Raw genomic sequence first — 24,974 nt, 5'->3', positions numbered from 1 at the left:
GAAAGTGAAGAAGAATTACAGGATATGTTGAATGGAATGGACAGGCTAATAGTACAGAGAATGGATTGAGAGTAGACTGAAAAAAGATAAAAGTAGTTAGATGCAGCAGAAATGAGAATAGCGAGAAACTTAACATCAGAAATGGAGGTCACGAAGGAGAAGACATTAGGGAATTCTGCTACTATGGAAGCAAAGTAACTCAGGCTGGAGGAAGCAAGAAAGACATAAGAAGCAGACTAGCACAGGCAAAGAGCGCACTCCTTGCCAAAAGTCCACTCGTATGAAATATAGGCCTTGAGTAAGAAATTTCTGAGAGTATACGTTTGGAGCATAGCTTTGCACGGTAGTCACAATGGGGAAACCGGATCAGAAATGTAGAGTTACAGACAACTGTTGACAAGTCGGCTGACGATAAGTAATGAGGACGTTCTCCGCAGAATCGGCGAGGAAAGGAACATATGGAAAACTATAGGAAAAAGGAAGGACAGACTGCTAGGACATATGCTAAGGCACGAGGGAATAACATCCATGGTACTAGAGGGAACTACTGAAAATTAAAAAAAAATTGTCGGGGAAGACAGAGTTTGGAATACATCCAACAAACAATTGACGACGTACTGTGCAAGGGATACTCTGAAATAAAGATGTTGGCGCGGAAGAGGAATACTTGGAGGGCCTGACCAAACCAAACTAATGTATTCATGCGAATCATTTTATACATGTTTCAAATAGCTTTATTGTCAGGAATAGTAACAATAAGAATAAGAAGAGACGTTTCTTTATTTGGAAGTGAGGTGCATCTTCCACATAAGAAATTTCTAAGAAATTTATTTGTTTCCAAACGATGGTATTGGTTGCGCTGTATGTGAAAGACAGATAATGTAAAGCCGACAATAAAAGACTTTTATTAAGTAAGCCTACTAGTATTAATCTATTGACTTAACAAGCGGTATGGCACAAAGAAAATATACGTTAATTATATTTTTTCACTCCAGGTACGGGTTACACAGTTCTCAACCAAATTTGACTGAAGACAATAATGAGGAAGTTCAAGGAACGATATTCCGTATGCAGTCCGTCGAGGAAAAATCGCCACGAAGTAAATCCGCTTCCATTGACGGGTAAGCTATCAGCATTCAACTGCTGATATTGCCACATAGAATTTTTCCCTCAGTATTTGCAACCTATCTGCACTAGTAATAACATTCATTTCTGAACTCCAGGAACTTCACGCAACCTGTTCAGCCGCAGTCAGAGGAATCTCCCCCTCCAGTTTCCTTCTTTCAACTGGTAAGGCAGTCTCTCACCAAATCATATCTTAAGTGCAACGCTTGCCTCATATTATTAACGAAGATCAATTACAGTACTCTGTAACAGTATTTGTCATTTTCAAACGTTTTCAGTTGTTTTCCGTTTTTGTCTGTTCTGTGTGGAGAACGGGCAAAGCACGAAATAACGCGTTCCTCCATCATACTCAACGTTTCTGCTTTGTTTTCTCTCCGCAGATGTCAACAAATGGCGATTCTAGTTCATGAGACACGAACATTCCATGTAATAGAACAGAAAATTAAGTTTGACAGCGGTAAATAAACGACTGCGTAAATGAAATTGTCGGAACATGAGTGCCAGTAAAAGATACTTCTTTCAAGTTAACTGAATTACAATAAATGAAAAGCGCTAGTATGCTTTTGTTCTGCAGTATGAATTTATTGTGTTAACCGGTTTTCGGCTTACAAGGCCATCATCATACAGTTAATGACTATTGTTTTTCCGGTTTATTTTAATGTAGCTGAGCCACAGGAATCTTTTAGTAGTTTCTGATGATAGATGTTATTGTCCCTCGCATTTTACACTTCAGCAATTCCACAGTGATGGCAGGAAATAATATAAGAAACTTGAAGACTGTTTCTTGCCATTTTACAATACAGGAAAAGACGGATGACATACAATGTGTACAACAATCAAGAGGGAACACTAAGACTGGAAGACCAAGAACAAAGTTCTCGGACTAAAAAGAGTGTAAGACAGGAAGTAAGACAGGAATGCAATCTTAGGCCCTCACTAATATCGGTCATGCGTCATCTGCAAAATGCTGCAAGACAATTGATGTGACAAATAGGACGGGTATCCGCCTTTATTCATAGCGGGATGTTACAAATGAATTTATCAAATGAAACTATTGTGAACTGAGTTCTATGGACAAGTATGAACAAATGATTTCAGCGATTAAATGATTACTTTTATATATTTTAATAGCTATCCTAAACAACAGTAATCACTTAGAACTGCTTTCTGCGCTGTAATATAGTCATTACAAGTCCGATTAAAACTGACTGATAGTTGACACTTTTCGCGTTGTAGCTGGTTTCTTCAGTCAGAGCGCTCAACGTCACGACCGAATCGTTCGCCATCGCTGCCACAGCAGTTAGTTCAAAAATGGTTCAAATGGCTCTAAGCACTATGGAACTTAACATCTGAGGTTATCAGTCCCCTAGACATAGAACTACGTAAACCTAACTAACCTAAGGACATCACACATGTCCATGCTCAAGGCAGGATTCGAACCTGCGACAGTAGTAGCCGCATGGTTCCGGACTGAAGCGCCTAGAACCGCTGGGACTCAGGGGCAGGCCAGCAGTTAGTTCTCTTTCAGTTCCTCGTCCGACTTTCTTTCATGATGTGTTTAGATCCCGAATCCTGGGTCTGACTCTTTTGTTTCATATTTTATCACACATTATAACAACACCAAAAATAACACACCCACACAACGAAGCTATCGGAATACGTACGTTTCATACACAGCACTAACTAATCATTACTGAATACTTCCACACAAACGCTATTCAGCGTTAGACATACAGTTATTATAATCACCGGGACCAACTTACATGAGGTAAGCTTCGCACCTCACTGTGTAAAGCTGTTTTTCTAATGTCTCCAATTCATCATTACGATTGAGTAACCCGCGTCGTGAATATATGTACCGTAGTGGCCTAACTTTAACTGCCGTGTAGTAAGTAGCTGGATCGAATCCCTTGAAATACAGTGAATTTCTTTTATTTCTAACCGAGCGAGGTGGCGCAGTGGTTAGCACACTGGACTCGCATTCGGGAGGACGACGGTTCAATCCCGTCTCCGGCCATCCTGATTTAGGTTTTCCGTGATTTCCCTAAATCGCTTCAGGCAAATGCCGGGATGGTTCCTTTGAAAGGGCACGGCCGATTTCCTTCCCCATCCTTCCCTCTCCCGAGCTTGCGCTCCGTCTCTAATGACCTCGTTGTCGACGGGACGTTAAACACTAATATCCTCCTCCTCCCCTCGTTTTATTTCTAAATCCAGCTAAATGACTGATTATTATTTTTATTCAGTTAATCGGTTTAAATGTAATTTTTTCGTTTCTAATATTTTGACGCGTCATTTTAATCATCGTATTGATGTTTTATTTGTTCTCATTTTTCTTCCTAGCTTTCTTTCTTCGTCTGAAATCTACCCGTGTAGCCTATAATCTGCAACCTAGCGGCGGCCAATGCTGCTCATTGCTTGCTAATACGATATCTCGTGTAGTGAGTGTGAGGATAGTTTCAAGTAACCAGTGATGAAATTACATTTTGATTTCAGCCCTGAAATTGAAATTGAGCAGAAATTCATTTCAAATTAACTCTTGTATCAATCTGCTGTAAACAAGTAGTTTCGGTAGATTTTCCAAAATAATCTGTAAAAGGTGTGAAAATTTCAGCTGTGTTTGTATGATGATTATGGTATCACGGGAAAAGTTAACGATGAATACAAGAAAGAATGAACATAGTGTGAAACTGTGTTCACTGTTCCAAGTGACGACTACAATTATGCCATTAAGTCCGTAAAATATTCCCTTCGAAAAGGAAGGAGAGTAAATTTCAATTTGCCACTGATAATGTACCGAGAAAATTAGTATTTAGTAGCACAGAGAGACGTCTGTTCGTTTATACAACCCATGTCTTAAAAACAAATGGATCAATAATTGCCTAACCTAAGAATCCATAAAAATCTGCGACGTTGATGTACAGATAGGAAAATTGTTGAACTTTAAGTAACGCTCATCCTGGATAGTACTCTGTGTCTTCGTCACGATACTGTAAGTTTTAAATAGTCTACTCAACAAGCTGCGGGCCATTGTCGAATAGGTGTTCAAGACATCTACTTACACGACAAACAACTGGACCTTACCTGGCTCTCCCACTCCGTTGACACGCTTATAACTGAACGGGTATGGTTCTCACATTTCAGTGAGTCGTTTGCGAGCTTGAACGTTGTACCTCGGTATAAGTTATTTCGAATTCTGATCCACAGGTGCACTTATAGGGTCTTAAAAATTATAGTGCGTGTTGGTCTCACAAAATACTAATTTGTAACTCATAATATCTAGGAATTTAGGTTCAATTTTGATCTGTATTTCATCATTCATGATGATGTTTACAATTTTCATAATCCCGAAAGACTGATTTGATGTAGAACGGCGAAACACACCAAGCTAAGGCGAGTAATCTGAGGGAAACGCCAATGAGCAACAAAGCACAAGAATTAGCAATGGAAGTGACTTGTAATGTAAATAGACAGCTACATCTTGTATTTGGTGAACAGCAGTGACAGCACGTATGTCTTATTCACGATTTCCAGTCATGTACATTCGTTTTATAACTAAGGAAGAGAAAGATTGGCTGTACAGATTTTCGTACAAGCATTTTGAATATAGAAAGTTACTGACGTACACGATGTTTATACATAATTGATTGACCAATTCATTCAGTATAACAGATGTTTACATACAGGTGTTAAAACCATTAAAATATAAAACTGAATGAAAACTCTGTTGCTTGACATAGACCCAAAGCAACATATTTTTAATCGGTAAGATCATGTCCGTTCGTGATTTTTGCACAGATTGGATATTTATCATTGATGAATATGAAAACTGAATTGAAGTAGGTTGAGAAATTTGCCTAGCCACGCCGTTGCTCTGCGGCATTCGATAGTAACTCCATGTACCACATGACATAGCATTGTGTACACAAGAGGATGCAACTTAAGAACTGCGAAAGCTGTTGTGTGAGTCCCTAATCGGCTTAAATACATACAGCTAAAGAGGACTATTAGACTTTTCATTCAGTATCATATTTTAATAGTTTTAATACCAGTATAGAAACACCTGTTACACTGTATGAACAGGTCGATCGGTTACGTATAGTTACTGCTTGTCCACGATAAGTTGAGAATTGGCGCGGTGGCTGGGAACGGCCTTTCCACTGCATTACGGTTGCCGAGGGGAGAGGAGCGGTGAGAGGAAGGCAGCATCGGCAGCTTGTAGCAGTGCACTACAGGCGGCATTCGCGGAAATATTATTCACTTCAGTGATACTTTCGTCGGATTGGAAATCATCTAATTTGTTGACATATTCATGCTCGAGAGTTTTCCCTACATATTACGCATTATTTATTTATCTATAGTAATGAAAAATGGAAGAGCAGTTGAACGGAATGGACAGTGTCTTGAAAGGAGGATATAAGATGAACATGAACAAAAGCAAAACGAGGATAATGGAATGTAGTCGAATTAAGTCGGGTGATGCTGAGGGAATTAGATTAGGAAATGAGACACTTAAAGTAGTAAAGGAGTTTTGCTATTTGGGGAGCAAAATAACTGATGATGGTCGAAGTAGAGAAGATATAAAATGTAGACTGGCAATGGCAAGGAAAGCGTTTCTGAAGAAAAGAAATTTGTTAACATCGAGTATAGATTTAAGTGTCAGGAAGTCATTTCTGAAAGTATTTGTATGGAGTGTAGCCATGTATGGAAGTGAAACATGGACGATAAATAGTTTGGGCAAAAAGAGAATAGAAGCTTTCGAAATGAGGTGCTACAGAAGAATGCTGAAGATAAGATGGATAGATCACATAACTAATGAGGAGGTATTGAATAGAATTGGGAGAAGAGAAGTTTGCGGTACAACTTGACAAAAAGAAGGGACCGGTTGGTAGGACATGTTCTGAGGCATCAAGAGATCACAAATTTAGCATTGGAGGGCAGCGTAGAGGGTAGAGATGAATACACTAAGCAGATTCAGAAGGATGTAGGTTGCAGTAAGTACTGGGAGATGAAGAAGCTTGCACAGGATAGAGCAGCATGGAGGGCTGCATCAAATCAGTCTCAGGACTGAAGACCACAACAACAACAATGAAAAATGAAAGTAGATAAATGTGCAACACGCGACACTATGAATCGAGAGTCAAAAACAATTTTTTTGAATCTGTTAGCACATTACACTTATTAAACACAGCACGGCAGTAACATTTACAAAGCTGTACTTGACTGTGCCTGAAGGAATTGTCAAAATGGTGTTTACTAAAGATCAATGTCTTTCTGTTTGATTCAAGATCATCATCATCATCGCTTGAGGGCGTGGTATTGATGATAAGTTCATTGATGGGCATTTCCATTATTCCATCTCGAGTCCAATACTTTGATTCCGAAACCGCGCGACTGCTACGGTCGCAGGTTCGAATACTGCCTCGGGCATGGATGTGTGTGATGTCATTAGGTTAGTTAGGTTTAGTAGTTCTAAGTTCTAGGGGCCTGATGACCTCAGACGTTAAGTCCCATAGTGCTCAGAGCCATTTGAACCACTTGAACTCTTGCTCCAGCTTCTGCACTTTCCTGCTGTAATCTTGCCAATTCCGTGCAGTAACTGAAAGGAAAGCAGCATTAACAAGATTTTACAATCTTTCTTCGACGTGTCACCAGCGACATTTTTCTCCCTTAAACTGTGTTTTATTATGGCCCATTCCAGTTCTATCGGATTTATGTCACAGTTGTAGGGCAGTAAACGGACTTCTTTGTGGCTTCCGCTCTCAGCGATTTTATCCACGACTTACACATTCACGTCTCGTTTGTTTTCCTTTATTTTAGATAACAATTCAGCCTTTCTCATTGAGACGTTGCAATTTATTTGTCTGTCTCGGATTGACACTAACACTGTAACCCTGAAATCATATTTATTAAGCATTGTCGAACTTCCTGCTGTGGTATGGCCATTGGCGGATACAGAAAGATCTCAAGGAGGGGTAGCTAAAGTTATCTTGAGTTACCTTTACTTTAACCGTGATAAAAAATAATCAAGTCAGATGCAAAGTTTAAGAAAGTTTAATTTAAACTGGTTATACACATACAGAAGACAATGCCATCTTGTGATACAAAAAACTTACAATTGTGGTTCTCTTTCTTAAATGATGAATTCTATGAGCCTATTCTTCCTGGAAAATTGCGTAATTACATCGTCAATAGGACAATCAATGTCAGGGTGAGTGTTCAACAGAGAGCTAAGCTATTAAGTCGATCCTCCTTCATCGTCGACCTCAGCCAGGTCTCTGTACGTCGCAATGTTGAAAAACTTCTTTCTACTGTAGCAATAGATGTAGGTCCACAAGCAAATATTTTGTACAGTGTGTGCAAAGTAGGATAGTCAGACCTAGGTTAACAGATAACGCTGGCATAACAGAATCACGATCATTGAGAGCGTTTGTGCTCTTGCTACATAGGAAGGTACAACTAATCGATAACTCGATTCAGTCGAGTCGACTGACGAAAGAAACGAACGAATAGCGTGCGAGCTGACTGGCGGAGGCGGTACTGGTGGCAATGCCGACAGCCCCGCAAGGGCAAGGTGTATGTATCCGCCACTGGGTATGTCGCATTAACCACAAAATCACAGAATTGCAGAATTGGGTGGAGTACTACGAACCACCATACCTGCCCCCCCCCCCCCAAAACCCCCTTCCCCCCTCCCCTTGGGTCGACGTCCTCCAGTTTCGTGCATTCCAAGAAGATTACACGGTAGTGGAAACAATTTTTTGCATGAAACGTCCTGTCAAATTAAAACTGTCCTGGATCGCGTTTCCAGGTCCTTGTCCCGCTTCGGCGCACAGTTTAATTTGACAGGAAGTTTCAAATCAGCGCGCACTCCACTGCAAGGTGATAATCCGTTCTAGTTTCTTGCATCATCCTGCAAGTGCTTGCCGAATTTGTCATTTCATGGAAGTTTTCTCAAACTCACAGTACCGGTGCGGAAATACCAGTATCGAAAAGAAGAAAGGCACTCGCAGAGATGGGTCAAACGAATGTACCACTGGCACCACCAGTAAAGGAAATGTAAAATAAATTTACCAATCAATTTGTTTGAACAGAAGAGAAAGTAAAATGGCAGTACAGACGAATTTAAATTTTAGCTGATTTTTTAATATTACCGTAAACATAAATGCATTACTTTTTTGCTAAAAGTAGTAAATACTTTTTGCAAAAGTCGAAGAGTAACTAAAACGCAGTATCTTGGTGACGTATCGCGCCGCACTTTTGGTTCCTGCTATCGAATATTTGATTATATATTCGACAAGAGAAGTTCGAAATTTGCATGACATCCTCAAAGTATTTAATCTAAGTGAAGTACTCTGATTTTAATTAAATAAATAGTGTTTCTTGGTAACATAAATATGTACTCTCAAACAAAATTTCTATCTTTTTATATTTATGTTTCATCACCATTTTTATTCATTAATAATAAAGCAACATCAGTGGCGACTGCTCTGGTTCCTAATAAAACAGCATTTCTGCAACAAGTACTCGCAGAATGTTCCAGAAATAAACTTCCCTAGTGATCTGAAGAAGTCAGCTTGAGTAAGTAAACACCTCATCAAGTGCTTACAGAAGTTACTTGTTAGTGGAGACACACCATTCGTAATACTTCGCTTGTAGAGTCAATTTAACGTTGGCAGGGCTCAGAGACAAGTGAGTATCTTTCATGTAGTGCCCATTGGCTCCACTTCTGGCAGCACTAGCGAAATCGTCACGTGGTCGAACACTACTTCAGCTGTGGCTACCCTTGCTTTGAAATTATCTGTACATGATTCTTTCACCGAGAAACAGCACTTGATATCAAGATACAGAGGTAAAAAATGTACAGTAGAAGTGACAGATCCGAAACTAAGGAAAATCATTGACAGTTCAGGATCACCGAGTCTTAGATTATAGGATTCAGTTATTATACCAGAAAGTGTCAGTGATGTGAAACAGCAAACTTTAGTAGTCCAACAGTTAATCAACATTAATGTAGTTAATATGTGTAGATCCGTAGTTAAGCTGGCTAGGTCGCAAAAAACGGCACACAGCAGTTCAAGAATCGCTTTACTGAGCACAAAGTATGCACGACGTGTTTCGGAATCTGTTTTTCTTCAGAAATCCAAGTGGAATAGTAGCGCAAGGACGAGAGCGTTATCAGTTGAGACGACACGTTACGCACGCAACTGGGAACGGTCTTGTTTTTGTGCTACCTTTCCACTTAGGTTTCTGAAGACAGAAATGTTTCCGAAACATGCCATGAATGCTTTGTAGTCTATAAAGTCATTCCTGAACTACTGTGTGACTTTGTATGAGACCTACTCACCTTAACTACGGATCTACGCATATTTATTAGAATGGTTACTAGCCTCCTATGTGACTTTATGTCACACCTTTGTTACCTTGGATGGTACAGTTAATAAATGAATCTCAATTCAACAGTGATTTGATAGGCGTATCCCCAATCGAACTGGGTTCGCTATTGCAAGCGCCAACAACATGGCTGCGCCAGAAACAGAGAAACGTACTTTTCGGCGAAAACGAACCTTGTACTTTTCAGCGAAAAGGAACCTTGACAATCACGTTACTGGCCACAGTTTTCAGCTTTAACTGACTGTGATCTGCGGCTGGGGTACCACAGTGATGTGACGACCACGAACAGCAGAGAAGGCGTGACTAAACATATTCGCTCGTTGGTTGCTGCTATTGAAGATGTCCTTTAAACGATTGGATGGCAGTCGTTTTATTCAGGTATAGCACCGCTACATTTTTGAAGTTATTAGTGCTTCGACTGTTCCGATGCTCTTCTTAAACCTTTACCTCCCTCGTGTTATTCTTTTGATCTCTCGCACAAGATTTGGTCATCTATTTGCCATGTTCTAGTCCTCGTCTAACAACCAGCCCCTCTCCAGTACTCCAGGCGCCGGTGCCGAAAACCTTAGCAGATGCCCCATTAACCTTTACATCCTTCTGTTAGAGTCTTCCACTGTTTTCTTTCTCCATCTACTTTTTTGAGTATTTCTGGTTGCTGTGGTCTTCAGTAAGAAACGTTGTCTCATACAGCTCTCCACGCAAGTGTATCCCGTACAATCCCCTTCATTTCTGTATTACTACTGCAACAGACATTCTTGCTTCGATCAAGCCCTTGTTTGCCTCCAAAATTTTTCTCCTCCACGTTTCCCTTCGTTACATAACCGACGATTCCTCGATGAGTTCTGTCATCCATCATTTTGTGATCATGTTGCACCTTAAATTTCTTTGCAAAGCAGTTCTATTCAGCCTCTCTTCATTTCCAGAAGCCTCAATGTCGTATGGAAGCTAGAAGATCTGAAAAAGGATATAGAAAGATCTATTGTAGATATAGTAGTAGGCAGTGAAGTGAAGTGAAAGTAAGATAAGGATTTTGGTCAGAAGTATGAAGGGTAATACCAACAACAGTAGAAAATTGTTAAAATGGAAGAAAATTCATTATGGATAGGAAAATAGGACGAAGAGTGAGATGCTCTGAACTGTTCATTGCCAGGGTTATTCTCATCGGAATCAAGAGCAAACCAACTCTAACAACAATACAGGGTTATTACAAATGATTGAAGCGATTTCACAGCTCTACAATAACTTTATTATTCGAGATATTTTCACAATGCTTTGCACACACATACAAAAACTCAAAAAGTTTTTTTAGGCATTCACAAATGTTCGATATGTGCCCCTTTAGTGATTCGGCAGACATCAAGCCGATTATCAAGTTCCTCCCACACTCGGCGCAGCATGTCCCCATCAATGAGTTCGAAAGCATCGTTGATGCGAGCTCGCAGTTCTGGCACGTTTCTTGGTAGAGGAGGTTTAAACACTGAATCTTTCACATAACCCCACAGAAAGAAATCGCATGGGGAGAAGTCAGGAGAGTGTGGAGGCCATGACATGAATTGCTGATTATGATCTCCACCACGACCGATACATCGATTTTCCAATCTCCTGTTTAAGAAATGCCGAACATCATGATGGAAGTGCGGTGGAGCACCATCCTGTTGAAAGGTGGAGTCGGCGCTGTCGGTCTCCAGTTGTGGCATGAGCCAATTTTCCAGCATGTCCAGATATACGTGTCCTGTAACGTTTTTTTCGCAGAAGAAAAAGGGGCCGTAAACTTTAAACCGTGAGATTGCACAAAACACGTTAAATTTTGGTGAATTGCGAATTTGCTGCACGAATGCGTGAGGATTCTCTACCGCCCAGATTCGCACATTGTGTCTGTTGACTTCACCATTAAGAAAAAATGTTGCTTCATCACTGAAAGCAAGTTTCGCACTGAACGCATCCTCTTTCATGAGCTGTGCAACCGTACCGAAAATTCAAAGCGTTTGACTTTGTCATCGGGTGTCAGGGCTTGTAGCAATTGTAAACGGTAAGGCTTCTGCTTTAGCCTTTTCCGTAAGTTTTTCCAAACCGTCGGCTGTGGTACGTTTATCTCCCTGCTTGCTTTATTCGTCGACTTCCGCGGGCAACGCGTGAAACTTGCCCGCACGCGTTCAACCGTTTCTTCGCTCACTGCAGGCCGACCCGTTGATTTCCCCTTACAGAGGCATCCAGAAGCTTTAAACTGCGCATACCATCGCCGGATGGAGTTAGCAGTTGGTGGATCCTTGTTGAACTTCGTCCTGAAGTGTCGTTGCACTGTTATGACTGACTGATGTGAGTGCATTTCAAGCACGACATACGCTTTCTCGGCTCCTATCGCCATTTTGTCTCACTGCGCTCCCGAGCGCTCTGGCGGCAGAAACCTGAAGTGCTGCTTCAGCCGAACAAAACTTTATGAGTTTTTCTACGTATATGTGGTGTGTCGTGACCATATGTCAATGAATAGAGCTACAGTGAATTTATGAAATCGCATCAATCATTTGTAATAGCCCTGTAGTTCAGATATACATGTGAACGTCACAAGCAGAAGATAAAGTTATAAAGAAAGTACATGTGGATGATGCAGGTGTAATTTAGGTGTAAACGGAGATGACAGTTTAATAATCTTGGGAGTTTTAAAGTGGTAGTAGGAGAAGCTACAGAAAGAGTTACAGTAGGATACGGGCATGGTAGTATTAGTGGGGGACGAGAATGACTAATTGAGTTCTGCAGTAAATTTCATCTAGTAAACGCGAATACACTGTCAAAAAATAGCAAAAAGGAGGAGGTGCGCTTATAAAAGGCGCAAGACATGGGAAGAATCCAACTGGCTTACAGCATGGTTGGATAGAGGTTCCGAAATCAGATATTGAGCTGTAAGGTATATCCAGGAGCAGCTATAGACCCGGATCACAATGAAATAATGGTGAACAGTAGACCGAGGTTTAAGAGAATTTTCCTGATGAATTGCAGAAAGTGGGATACTGTAGTACTGGGAATAATACTATGCATTTGAAGTTCTCTAGGGCTGCAAATACAGCACTAATGAGTACCACAGCAGGCTGTTAAGTTGAAGACTAAAAGGAGGAATCAAAGAAGTTGCGAAGGCAAATATGGTGAAAGGATACGATAGTAAGATAACCGTGTCCTCCGAGCTCTTTGTATTAAATTGATTAGAGTGGAGCTGAAGCTAGCGCGTCGTGTTGAATAATGTGTGATTGTTGAAGTCAAAAAAACAGCCAGTGTGATGAGTAAATGAGAATGCGTGTATCAATAATTTGCCGTAGGAAATACTACATCCTGGTTTAACTGCAGTCTTCTAAAAGTTTTATGGATCTCAGTTTAAAGCAGTAACGGTTCAGTACCTGCTCCTCCACGCCGATACCTCACAAGTGGCGATGAATCTACGGAGAATGGCAATGCGAAAGAGAACGAGTTGATGACATAACATTAACATTAAAAATAACGAAGAGAATAACGGTACGCGCTCGACAATAGGCGGGAGTACGCACTGTTGTCCGGCTAGCAGGAATCAGCGTGACCAACTGCACATCCGGAACGAATTGTTAGCGAACTGTGAAGTGAAAAAAGGAATAAATTTATGATGTGTGGATCAACTGCAGGAACTGGAAGTAACAATGCCGTAGTTTTGTCTAACATTGCTGCAGTAGAATATTTGGAAGTTACAGTTATATCACTGAGTGCGGCACAACGTGTGAAAATTTAGAGTGAACTGTGTTGGAACTTTGCGTTACATATTTATTTGAGTTGGGTTCGTTGTTAAGGTTTTACTATTGCTAATAGTATCGTTATGATCCAAACAAGAGAATTATTTAACGAGATAAATAAAGACCTGACAGCAAAATGAAACAAGGCGATGCATCTACTGATTCAGGATTTTTGGATGATAGCGAAATTAGACTATGAGATATTGTTATTAGGGAGTGCTGGACAGCAATGCCTCCGAATTTCCTATGTGAAAATTCTGAAGAGTTTTTAAGTAAAAAATACGTTATTAACATTCTACGTATTTATTCTTCACGTCAAAATATTTGCAGCCCCCTGCCGCCAGAGGGATCCGAATTGTACCGTGTAACATGGTGGTGTGTAACGTAACTGCGCCGGTGTGTGAGAAGCAGCGGTCTGTAATCGACTTTCGAGTTCAAGGAGTTCGTCCACTTATGGAGCACCCTCTCCCTCAGCATGACAATTTTAGAAGACACACGACTGCTGCAACATCTCAACAAATCGAAGCCTTGGGTTCACTGCCACGTGTCGTTTTTCATGCAGTCGCAACTTGGCCTAATCCGATCTCCATCTCCAAAAGGTAAAGAGCACTATTGAGGACTTCTCTCTGACGAAGCGTTGAAAACAGAAGTGAGATTGTAGCTCCGTCGACGAAGTCAGACTTCTACAGTGACGGTATCAACAAACTGTTCTCCCATTAAGAGAAATGCGCTCGTCGTCACGGTGAGTATGTCGAGAAATAAATATGTGGAACATTAATAACGTTTGTTTTATTTCAAATTCGGAGGCAATACTTCACAGCACGCCCTCATACACAAAGTAACATGCCTTATGCAGGGTCGCATTAAGATCAACAAAGAGAAGAAAAAAACGACTGTTAATGAAGTGAAAAAACTGTATCAACCCAACGAATTAATTAAAGAAAAGAACGAAGAACTTCAAGAATGGGGGAAAGAACAATAGGAAGATGTTAAAGAATTAATGAGAGAACTGGTGGCACGACAGTTAAAGGGGAAGGAAGAACATAAAGATATTTTTTCGTCAGTATTTCGTGGACAGGAAGCACGTATAGCCGAATGCGAGGAATTGAGACCAGTTTGGAAGCAGGACTACGAAACAAGTCTGAAAGAGTCGCAGCTATGTGGGAGAAAATCCGAGCGACTGCGGTGCTACCAAAGAATGAATGCACGAAAGTGTCGTGGAAGGCGATGTATACAGATCAACCAGAACATCATAACCACCTATCCAATTGCCGATTGTCTCCCTTTTTCACGGACAGCCGCGCGTGATTAGCCGAGCGGTCTATGGCGCTGCAGTCACGGACTGATGGACTGTGTGACTGGTCGCGGCGGAGGTTCGAGTCTTCCCTCGGGCATGGGTGTGTGTGTGTGTGTTTGTCCTTAGGATAATTTAGGTTAAGTATTGTGTAAGCTTAGGGACTGATGATTTTAGCAGTTAAGTCCCATAAGATTTCACACACATTTGAACATTTTTTTTCACGGATAGCAGCAGAGACGTCTTGGCAGGTCGCTAGAGGGAGTTGGCACCACATCTGCACACAAAAGTCACCAATTCCGTAAATTCCACCACGTTCAGTCACATACTATATGTGTTCGATCGAGTTCACATGTCGATGGTCATAATATTCTGGCTGGTCAGTGTCCAAGCGGTGCCAAGTGATGTCACCAAAATCGAGAACACCAGTTTGTTGATACCATCACTGTACAACGTTTGACTTTGTTGGGAGACACAAACTCACATCTGCTTGCACCGCTACACCGCTATCAAAGTGAAGTCCTCGAAGATATTCTTGAAGTTTTAGGAACAGAAAATAATCGCATGAGGTCAATTCGGAACTGTAGGGAGGATGATCGATGACTGTGAACCTAAGGCGTCGGACTGTTTCAGATGTCGCAGCCCTCGGGTGTGATCTGGCATTTTCTTGCTGACTGAGACGGTGTTCTATGTGTGGACGAAGTTTTCTGCGGTCAGAAACTCGATTACATCACGCTGTTTTTCACGCACCGACGTAGATACATTATGTTATACACCGCCTGTTGCACGCTACAGTTCGGAGCGCTCTAGCGGCAGAGGGATGCAACTTGCGTTAGCGAAGCGGAAAAGTTGACCGATGAATATACATGTAGCACCTCAGCCGACATCGTAAGAAAAGCCGGATTCATTACTTTTTAGAACTCCCTCGTGAAAAAGTCAAAATAAGCTTCGGTGAAATTAAAGCAATGCCATCGACATTATGAGTGCAGTGGGAATTCCACTGTTAAACGCAGAATAAGGATTGGACAGATGCAATGAATACATTGTTGCCTCATATGAGACGATATGTCTGGTGACGCGGTAGAAGAAGAAATGGGAGTCGATCTGGAAGACATTGGGGATCCAACATTAGAAACAGAAAGAGATCTGAAAGACATGCGATCATATAAGGCAAAAAAGGATAAACAGCATGTTTTCCGATTCGAGTAAGCTGGAATTAAAAGACTATGTAGACTTAATGAGACTGAAGACATACGATCAGACTTTCAGGAAGTTGTTATCCACACAATATCGGAGGCAGCCAGAACAAGAAAGCACTGAATTTGAGTTTTCGGTCCGAAGATTTTTAGCCCAAAACCGGAGTGCGTGAAATGCTTCCTTGCTTCCCTGCGAAGTCATTGACGGTGAAATTACTGGGACTCTTAGGACAGGCCGGGACATATTTCATATTCTGAAATGTGCCACAATCACATCTGTTGTCATGTTCCACTTCACCATGTTTTCCTTCATTGGTGCTACGTCCGTTCTTATGGGTTTCAGGCTCCTCCAGATCTTCCATATGAGGTTTATTGCCGTTGAGTGTCTCCTGTAGTGGCGCATAATCAGTCATCTGGAGGAACGGTGACTTCTTTGTTCACGAACCTCTTGCGGATTTTAGTCTTCCAGGTCAACAGGAAGCACCAAAGAATGTGTCACGATCATCGGCAGTCTGCTCAAAATGCACAGTATTTTCGAGAACATGACTTTGGGACCTAGGATATTTGTATAGTTTATAGAAGTGTGGATTTCATGTAACCGGGCTATTAGCTGCCGTCGTTTATACGACAGAAAATCGAAAGAGATTCTTATCATGAATAAAGAACACCAGTGCCGGCCGCGGTGGTCTAGCGGTTCTAGGCGCTCGGTCCGGAACCGCGCGACTGCTACGGTCGCAGGTTCGAATCCTGCCTCGGGCATGGATGTGTGTGATGTCCTTAGGTTAGTTAGGTATAAGTAGTTCTAAGTTCTAGGGGACTTTTGACCACAGATGTTAAGTCCCATAGTCCTCGGAGCCATTTGAATTTTTGAACACCAGTGGCAAGACCATCAATACCTTCACTGCGCGATAACAACGGTGAAGTCACTGATAACAGTGCCACTAAATCAGAGTTATTAAACACGGTTTTCCGAAACTCCTTCACCAAAGGAGATGAAGTAAATATTACTGAATTCCTATCAAGAACAACTGCCAAGATGAGAAACAAAGAAGTAGATGGTGTAACAAAGCAGCTTAAATCACTTAATAAAACCAAAGCCCCGGTCCAGATTGTATACCAGTCAGTTTCCTCCCAGAGTATGCTGATACATAGCTCCATATTTAGCAGTTATATGCAACCGCTCGCTCACAGAAAGATCCGTACCTAAAGACTGGAAAATTGCTCAAGTCACACCAATACCCAAAAAGGTAAATAGGAGTAATCCGCCGAATTACAGGCCCATATCACTAAAGTTGATTTTCAGTTGGGTTTAGGAACATATACTGTATTCGAACACTATGAAGTACCTCGAAGGTAACGATTTAGTGACACACAGTCAGCATGGATTCAGAAAATATTGTTCTTGTGAAACAAGTTAGCTCTTTATACTCATGAAGTAATGAGTGCTGGCAAAGCGGTTCTAGACGCTACAGTCTGGGACCGCACGACCGCTACGGTCGCAGGCTCGAATCCTGCCTCGGGCATGGATGTGTGTGATGTCCTTAGGTTAGTTAGGTTTAAGTAGTTCTAAGTTCTAGGAGACTGATGACCTCAGCAGTTAAGTCCCATAGTGCTCAGAGCCATTTGATCTAAGTAATGAGTGCTATCGACAGGCGATGTCAAATTCATTCCATATTTTTAGATTTCCAGAAGGCTTTCGACACCGTTCCTCACAAGCGTCTTCTTACCAAGCTGCATGCCTACGGAGTATCGCCTCAGTTGTGCGACTGGATTCGTGATTTCCTGTCAGGAAGGTCACAGTTCGTAGTAATAGGCGGAAAGTCATCGAGTAAAACAGGAGTAATATCCGGCGTTCCCCAAGGAAGTGTTATAGGCCCTCTATTGTTCCTGATATATGTCAACGACATAGGAGACAATCTGAGTAGACGTCTTAGATTATTTGCAGATGATGCTGTCATTTACTGTCTTTTAAAGTCATCAGATGATCAAAACAACTTGCAAAATGATTTAGATTAGATATCTGTATGGTGCGAAAAGTGGCAATTGACTCTGAATAAAGAAGAGTGTGAAGTTATTCACATGAGTACTAAAAGAAATCAGCTAAATTTTCTATTACGCGGTACGTCACACAGATCTGAAGGCTGTAAATTCAGCTAAATACTTAGGGATTACAATTACAAATAAACTAAATTGGAACGATCACATAGATAATGTTGCGGGTAGAGCAAACCAAAGACTGCAATTCACTCGCAGAACACTTAGGAGGTGCAACAGGTCTACTAAAGAGACTGCTTACACCACGCTTCTCCGCCCTATTCTGGAGTATTGCTGTGCTGTGTGGTATCCGCATCAGGTGGGACTGACGGATTACATCGAAAAAGTACAAAGAAGGGCAGCTCATTTTGTATTATCGCAAAGTAGGGGAGATAGTGTCACAAACAATATACGTGAATTGGAGTGGCAATCATTAAGACAAAGGCGTTTTTCTATGCGACGGGATCTGCTCATGAAATTTCAATCGCCAGTTTTCTCCTCCAATAGCGAAAATATTCTGTTGGCATCCATCTACATAGGGAGAATGATCATCACGATAAAATAAGAAAATTCAGGGCTCGTACAGAAAAATTTAAGTGCTCGTTTTTCCCGCGCGCCGTTCGAGAGTGGGTCTGTAGAGAGACAGCCTGAAAGTGGTTTATTGAACCCACTGCCAGGCACTTTATTGTGAATAGCAGATTAATCACGTAGGCGTACAGGAAGACGTAGACGAGTGTACTGAAATCCTACTGCAAGCGATCAGCTGGGAGTGGTACGGTGATGGGGATCGAAAACAATATTCAAACCAAAAAATATAATTTCTTTTTTTAAAGGGTACTCCACATATTTGTAATGAATTTCGTCAACATGTAAAGTCTTAGAAAGTAAAATAAATGTGAGCACATGAACAGTACAATTTTGAATTAGAAACTGAATAATTTAGCTTGAGATATCAAACCGTTGAGTTTCACCACACTCCGTTGGTTCTGTTTCATCATACATTAAATGAACCACAGTGTGACCTAAAACAGAGAAAAAAACAAGAAACATTGTAATTGAATAAAAATTTAATTATTAGATCACGACAGGCAATTATCCACTTTAAAACTTGAACTGGCATTTATGCTGACTACGCAATAGGTTACAGCAGCAATTCATACAATACTGATGAGTTATCGGCAAGTTCCAAAGCCAAAAGACAGAAATAACACTAACACTAAAAAATTACCAGTGTCAGATAGTGCGAACGGAAAACTCTTTGTAAATAACACTGGGATGAAGGGATGAACCCAAGCGTAAAACACAGTGTAAAGAACAGTGGGTTGCTCGTAATAGCAGCTTGTACATTCTACACATCAAAGTCCTCACCAAACAAGTTCTTACTGCTGAGCCTTTCCACATGCCCATGATTTCCGCAGACACCAAACAGTAGACACACTACCAGGGCTGTCCTCTCTCAGACATGTAATCCGACAGATTAGCAAAACGGGACAGCTGAAGGACGGTTACAACCGGTCAACTTTGACCAACGACATAATAGTTTACTCGTAGATATTAATGTCTTTATTTTCGAGCCTTAGATAATAAATCGGTTATCTTCTGTGACGTAGCGTCGTCACTGTTAACTGAAATAAATGAATGTGTTTTTGGAAAGACCGGGCTAGACAGGGTGTACTATTTTTATCGCTTGAATTACATCATTTGCTCATTCCAATTAATTCGGTACTTAGTGAGTTTGAGACATTTTAGAAGAAATGTTTTTCATTCTGGACAATTTTAATTTTTTCGATTTTTGTTTGTCGTTATGGATTTATCTGTTTCTATAAATACGGAAGATTTGAAGCACGGTTCGTCAACTGCAGAACGGAACACAAATTTTACAGGTAGTTTCCTTTAATTTACGTCTATGGTCACAAACTTTTTGTTAACAGATTACCGGTTTCGGTCTATAATGACCATCATCAGATCTGGAGCAAAAATGGGAAATAACATAAATACACTCGCAGATTGTCTACAGCTTAAAAACAATAAATAGACCATAATGAAAAGTACTACTGACAAACATATGCATTTGTGCGCTTTAAGTATGATTAAGCATACCTGTTTATAAAACCAAGTCCTAATGTACTGCAGCCATAGTGGCATCGTCAAATGTTAAATGCAAAATCAGCAGCAGCATCGATATATATATATATATATATATATATACATACATATAACATCATATGCACGAGTCATGTTGTCAGTAGCACTACTGTTCAAAACAAGTTGCCGTACAGTAGCCACAAGATGTTTGTGTTGTAAGTTCACCAGATGTCGCTAATGTCGGCATACACTAGTTTTCAATAATTAACTAAACAGCGTAAAATAAAGGGGGATACAATAGTTGAAATGTGTAATGAGCTTATAACGTACAAAAGGCGTTACAGTAACAAAAAGCGATGAAATAGAACACGACAAAAGTCAGATTGTTAAAAAGAGGAAGTGTTAAGAGACAGTAGTTGACATATGCAATAGTGCCAATATTCTAGATAATGACATAAGTAATAAACACTTTTGATAATGTTAAAAACCATAAAACAAGTCGCCAAAGGAGTCACAATGAAAGAAAACATAGATAATCAGCGCCCTCTGTCATCGCTAACACCAGAATTCCGCATAGGCGAGAAGTGGTTGGAGGAAGGTGACCGCCAGAGGGCCCCTCGTACCCTGCGGCACTTATGTCATTATCTAGACTATTGGCACTAGAGCATACAATATGTCAGCTACTGTCTCTTAACTCTTCCACTTTTTAACAATCTGACTTTTGTCGTGTTCTGTTTCATCACTCTAATGAACTGTTGACACATGTAGCCACTCCCTACTTTGGAGAAACACACAAATCGGGTGAAAGCATCCACCAAGACAAAATATACATTCTGCCCTCTTAGAGCATGGAAACGACATTGAATAACCGACAAACTGCGAGGCAGTGCTGAAAAGTGACGACTCCGAATTTTTTATATGAGAACTGCTAAAGCTTTTTAAATAAAACAAACGTTATTAACAAGCAACATCTTGATTCTCCATGTATACGTATTTTCAGCCACTCGAAGGCTCTGAATTATAGCGTTTAATATGATGGTATGTAACGTAACCACATCGATGCGGGAGAAACGGGATGTTGTCACAGAGTTCCGAATTCGAACAGTTCGTCCACACATGGAGTACCCTCTCGTTCAGCATGACAGCGCCGGACCACGTCTGCAACAGTCCGACGTCTTGGGTTCATTATCACTGATCATCCATCCTCCATACGGTACTGACTTGGGCCCATCCAATTTTCATCTGTTCCCAAAACTTAAAGAACACGTTCGAGGACTTCACTTTGATAGTGACGAAGCGGTGCAAGCAAGGGTAAGGTTGTGTGTCCATCAACAAATTCAAACATTTTACAGTGATGGTATTAACGAATTGACCTCTCTTTGGTAGCAATGTATTCGTCGCTAGAGTGACTATGTTGAGAAATAAATATATAGACATGAAGAATAAAAATTAAAATTCAGGAAAACAATCTCGATTGCAACAGATGTGTATTATGGTTGGCTTCGGTCTATAATTTAAACCATCTTCAGGCGGTAAGCACCATCATGGTGGCTGGTAGTGGTGGACGGAGCAAGATCCGTAAGAACACGAACTTCAGCCAAAATAAACATTTGTTGCTATAGAGCGTGTTTTACTGAACTTTAGTATTTTACACCAATCGTGTTCACTCTCCATGGAAGAATACTTTCTAAAATTGTAAATGAAGAATCAAGATGTTGAGTGTTAATGAAGTTTGCTTTATTTAAAACGCTTGAAGAGTTTTCACATAAAAATTTCGGAAGCATTACTCTTCAGAACGCCCTCGTATTTGTACATCGGTCCCTTTTCCCGACTACAGTGCAACAAACTACGACAAGAATTGGGTTTGCGCTACGCAGACGGACATTTCTGACATTGCGTGATAAACTTTCAAACAATTGAATTAAGGGATGGACACGTAATACAGGAAATCTTTGCTAACGTGATAGCCAACTACTTGATTCCCACTGAGGATTTGACCCTTAATACTCCGGAGCCTCTGTCCCCGATCAAGCTGCTCCTACAAATTCCAAAAAAGTAAAAGAAGCTCTGCTAGTGTAGCTATGCTACATTCACGATTATCATCCGTTTGTATGAGCTCTGTGGGCTCGTGATCTCCACTTAAAATACGACTCAGGGCTTCAGCCAGCTGGTTGTCAGAACCCTTTATGTGCTTTACGCCAAACCGTAATGCTGAAATGCAAGCTGCCCAGCGCGCTATTCTGCCAATATTAAGGGGCCTGTCGTATGAAGCCGTGGTCAAGCCAGTACCCAGCTTAGCACCTGGTTGTCAGTTTCTAACAGGAAATGCCTATGATCCAAATAGAACTTATATTTTTCCAGACCAAATAAAACTGCCAATGCTTCCAACTTGTACACTAAGTATGTATCGTTTGCTGCTGATATAGCTCTCGACGCATACTTTAGTGGGCGACGTCCTCCAGTAAATTCTTGTAATATGACGGCACTGACTCCCGATTTGGAGGCGTCGTTCTGGAGGCTAAACCGACGCTGAAAACCCGAAATGGTTAGTGTAGACACGTTACTGACACCCTAATTCAAGGCATCAAATGATGATTGTTGGTATCCAACCACTTAAATGGCTGTTCCTGATGACGAAGTTGGTTTGAGGGAAAGTTGTGCGAAGTTCGGAATGGACTTCCTGAGACAAATCGCCATTCGCGTAATGTCTTGGGAGGGTCAAAATTATAGTCAAAATTGTAAGTGTTAGTTCCTTAGCTGAAACTAGATGATCCAGAAAAGAAAATTATGTATGGAAAATTATAGATGGACAACGGTGGGCTCATTAGCAGTCTTAATCCCATTACCTGAAACTACATGACTCAGAAAAGAAATCTAGGCTTGGGCTAAATTAACCTTAGTAGGTTTGACGATTAAGCCCGCCTTCCTAAAACGTGACAACACCTGCCTAAGAAGTTGAAGGTGCTTACCAGCAGTCTTACTGTAAACAACCACATCATAGAGGTAATTTCATACACAAAAAATTTCAGCTCTCCCAAAAAAGAAACTAGCAAAGGTGACAGGACTGCTGCCCAAGGTGATAACCTGAAGGGGACTCCGATGAATTAAAAAGAAAGTTAGAGCCCATGAATAAAGCAGTCAGAGGCTCCAATTCTACAGCTAGGGGAAATCTGGTGGTAGGCTTGATTCCTATACAAAACAGCGCGCTCCAGCAAACCAAGTAAAGAACGTGTGAAGATCAGGCAAGGGTACGGACTCCAAAAGTACCTTTTGGTCAAGCTTTCGGTAGTTCACGATGGGCCTATAACTTTCGCCATTGGGATTCATGAACACAGGTGTTGTCGAGGCGCAGACAGACGTAGAAGGGATAGTCACCCTCTGCGTATGCAACGTATCAAAAGTCTTCCTTAACTCCTGCAGTTTAACGGTGATAACCGCTAAGGAGAATGACATACCGGAATAGGGTCAGAGTTGGATCTGATACTTGACTTTGTTGGTTAAAACCAGCTGTTCGGACAGGACATCTGGAAATTCATTTAATAAACTTAATTTGAAAATCACTCGAACCAACAGTAGTTGGACCAAGTAACTGATAGTCCTTACCTCGATGAAACTTGATGACAAACTTATTTCCGAAGTAGTCTACGACACAACCCATTTTGTCTCTAAAATCACACCGCAGTAGTGAGTTAGTAGACAGATGTTCGGCAGCAAAGATATTAATGTTTACCAAACCAAGATCACCAAACAATTCTATGTTTCCATAAGTTGTTATTTTATTTTAATGGCCAGTTTCGGCATCTCATTAATGCAGTCTTCAGGCCCCTATGCATCAAGAAATAGATACATAAATGAAAATGCGTAACAGGAGGCATCAATACCTTGATTCCGTAAACTTTTTTCGATTGTGTACTTTGAAGACTGGACAATAACAATTGTTGTCAAGTTTTCGATGTATACACTCCACAAAGAAATTACGGATCCAGTTATTGATGGATCTGGTTGTACGTACAAAGTAATATGTGATTCTCTATACATGGATTGTGTAAGTGCCTGAAGATGGCATTAACAGATTTCGAAACTGGTCGTGTAAATAAAATAACAACTTCTGAAAACAGGCTGCTTTTTAATTTTTTAGTACATATCTGACAAGCCGCAGTGAAGGATCAACAGATATTAAGATTTTGAGAGGCCATGAGAATTGCTGAATTTTTAAATTAACTTGCATTCCTCCCCCCCCCCCCCCCCATCCGCCCTACAGAATTAACAGACGTAACTTGTGTATCCAGTCGTACTGAAGTCAAAATTTTAAAAACATTGCTATTCTTGAGATACCAAGCGTAATTAAATAATAAAATATTGCTGACACAATGTAGTAGTCAACAGTCAAGCGTAATTAAATAATAAAATATTGCTGACACAATGTAGTAGTCAACAGTCTGGTTCATGAATAAGAGCAGCGCAGATAAAGCGTAGGAAGAACCTGCTGATTCCACTCAGCTGGCTACGCACCTTGGGTGGCCATCCTGTTCGCGTTCACCAACCACATTTCCTAAAACGTTGACTGCTGTTATCTTTTCCGCGTTATGGGTGACGCTGCTGAGCAAAACGTTCTGGCTTCATACACCTGAAACAGTATCCACTAAATCGTCCACGTTGGCAACTCCTGTTATATTGAGAGAAAGTTTTTCCGGGCAAGTTGCTCCTTTGCTCAACGACCCTCTGACCAGCAAATTCATGTCCTCTGCATCTCTCACAACTTCATCCCTGTCAAGAAATATTACCGAATACTTGATTCTCACTGACCTCAACACATGATGTTTTGTGATCCCTTCCAATATTCTCAGTATAATTCACAAAGTCTTCTTGTTGATCTTTTACCCAGAAATAACGTTTGCTAACTAATTCATTTCTCAGCCTATTTGTTTAACAATACTACCATGTAAAACACCCAAAATACCTACTTCTCGAATAATCTGATTAATCATACTAGCCAGCCTGATAAATCATATTAGTTTCTGGGTAAATCACGTGAAGAACTACAAGATTGGGAATCTGATGCTGTTGTAACTTAGAGGACAAATACAAAAATTCAGCAAT

At 40.9% G+C, this 24,974-nt stretch overlaps 1 protein-coding gene across 1 annotated transcript in view; it reads left to right on the top strand.

Annotated features, from left to right (window-relative positions):
• The first annotated feature begins 1,037 nt into the window (after positions 1-1,037).
• The window catches only part of LOC124606966 (ATP-dependent translocase ABCB1-like), a 261,320-nt gene continuing 237,383 nt past the window's right edge, over positions 1,038-24,974 (top strand). Inside the window, exons 1-2 of the mRNA XM_047139103.1 lie at positions 1,038-1,121; positions 1,224-1,290. Coding sequence (XP_046995059.1) covers positions 1,069-1,121; positions 1,224-1,290 — 120 coding nt within the window. The 5' untranslated portion in view covers positions 1,038-1,068. The remainder of the gene's footprint in view (positions 1,122-1,223; positions 1,291-24,974) is intronic.

The sequence above is a fragment of the Schistocerca americana genome, chromosome 3, assembly GCF_021461395.2.
Source record: "Schistocerca americana isolate TAMUIC-IGC-003095 chromosome 3, iqSchAmer2.1, whole genome shotgun sequence".
Classification (NCBI taxonomy): domain Eukaryota; kingdom Metazoa; phylum Arthropoda; class Insecta; order Orthoptera; family Acrididae; genus Schistocerca; species Schistocerca americana.
This window is presented reverse-complemented; position numbering and strand designations above follow the sequence as displayed.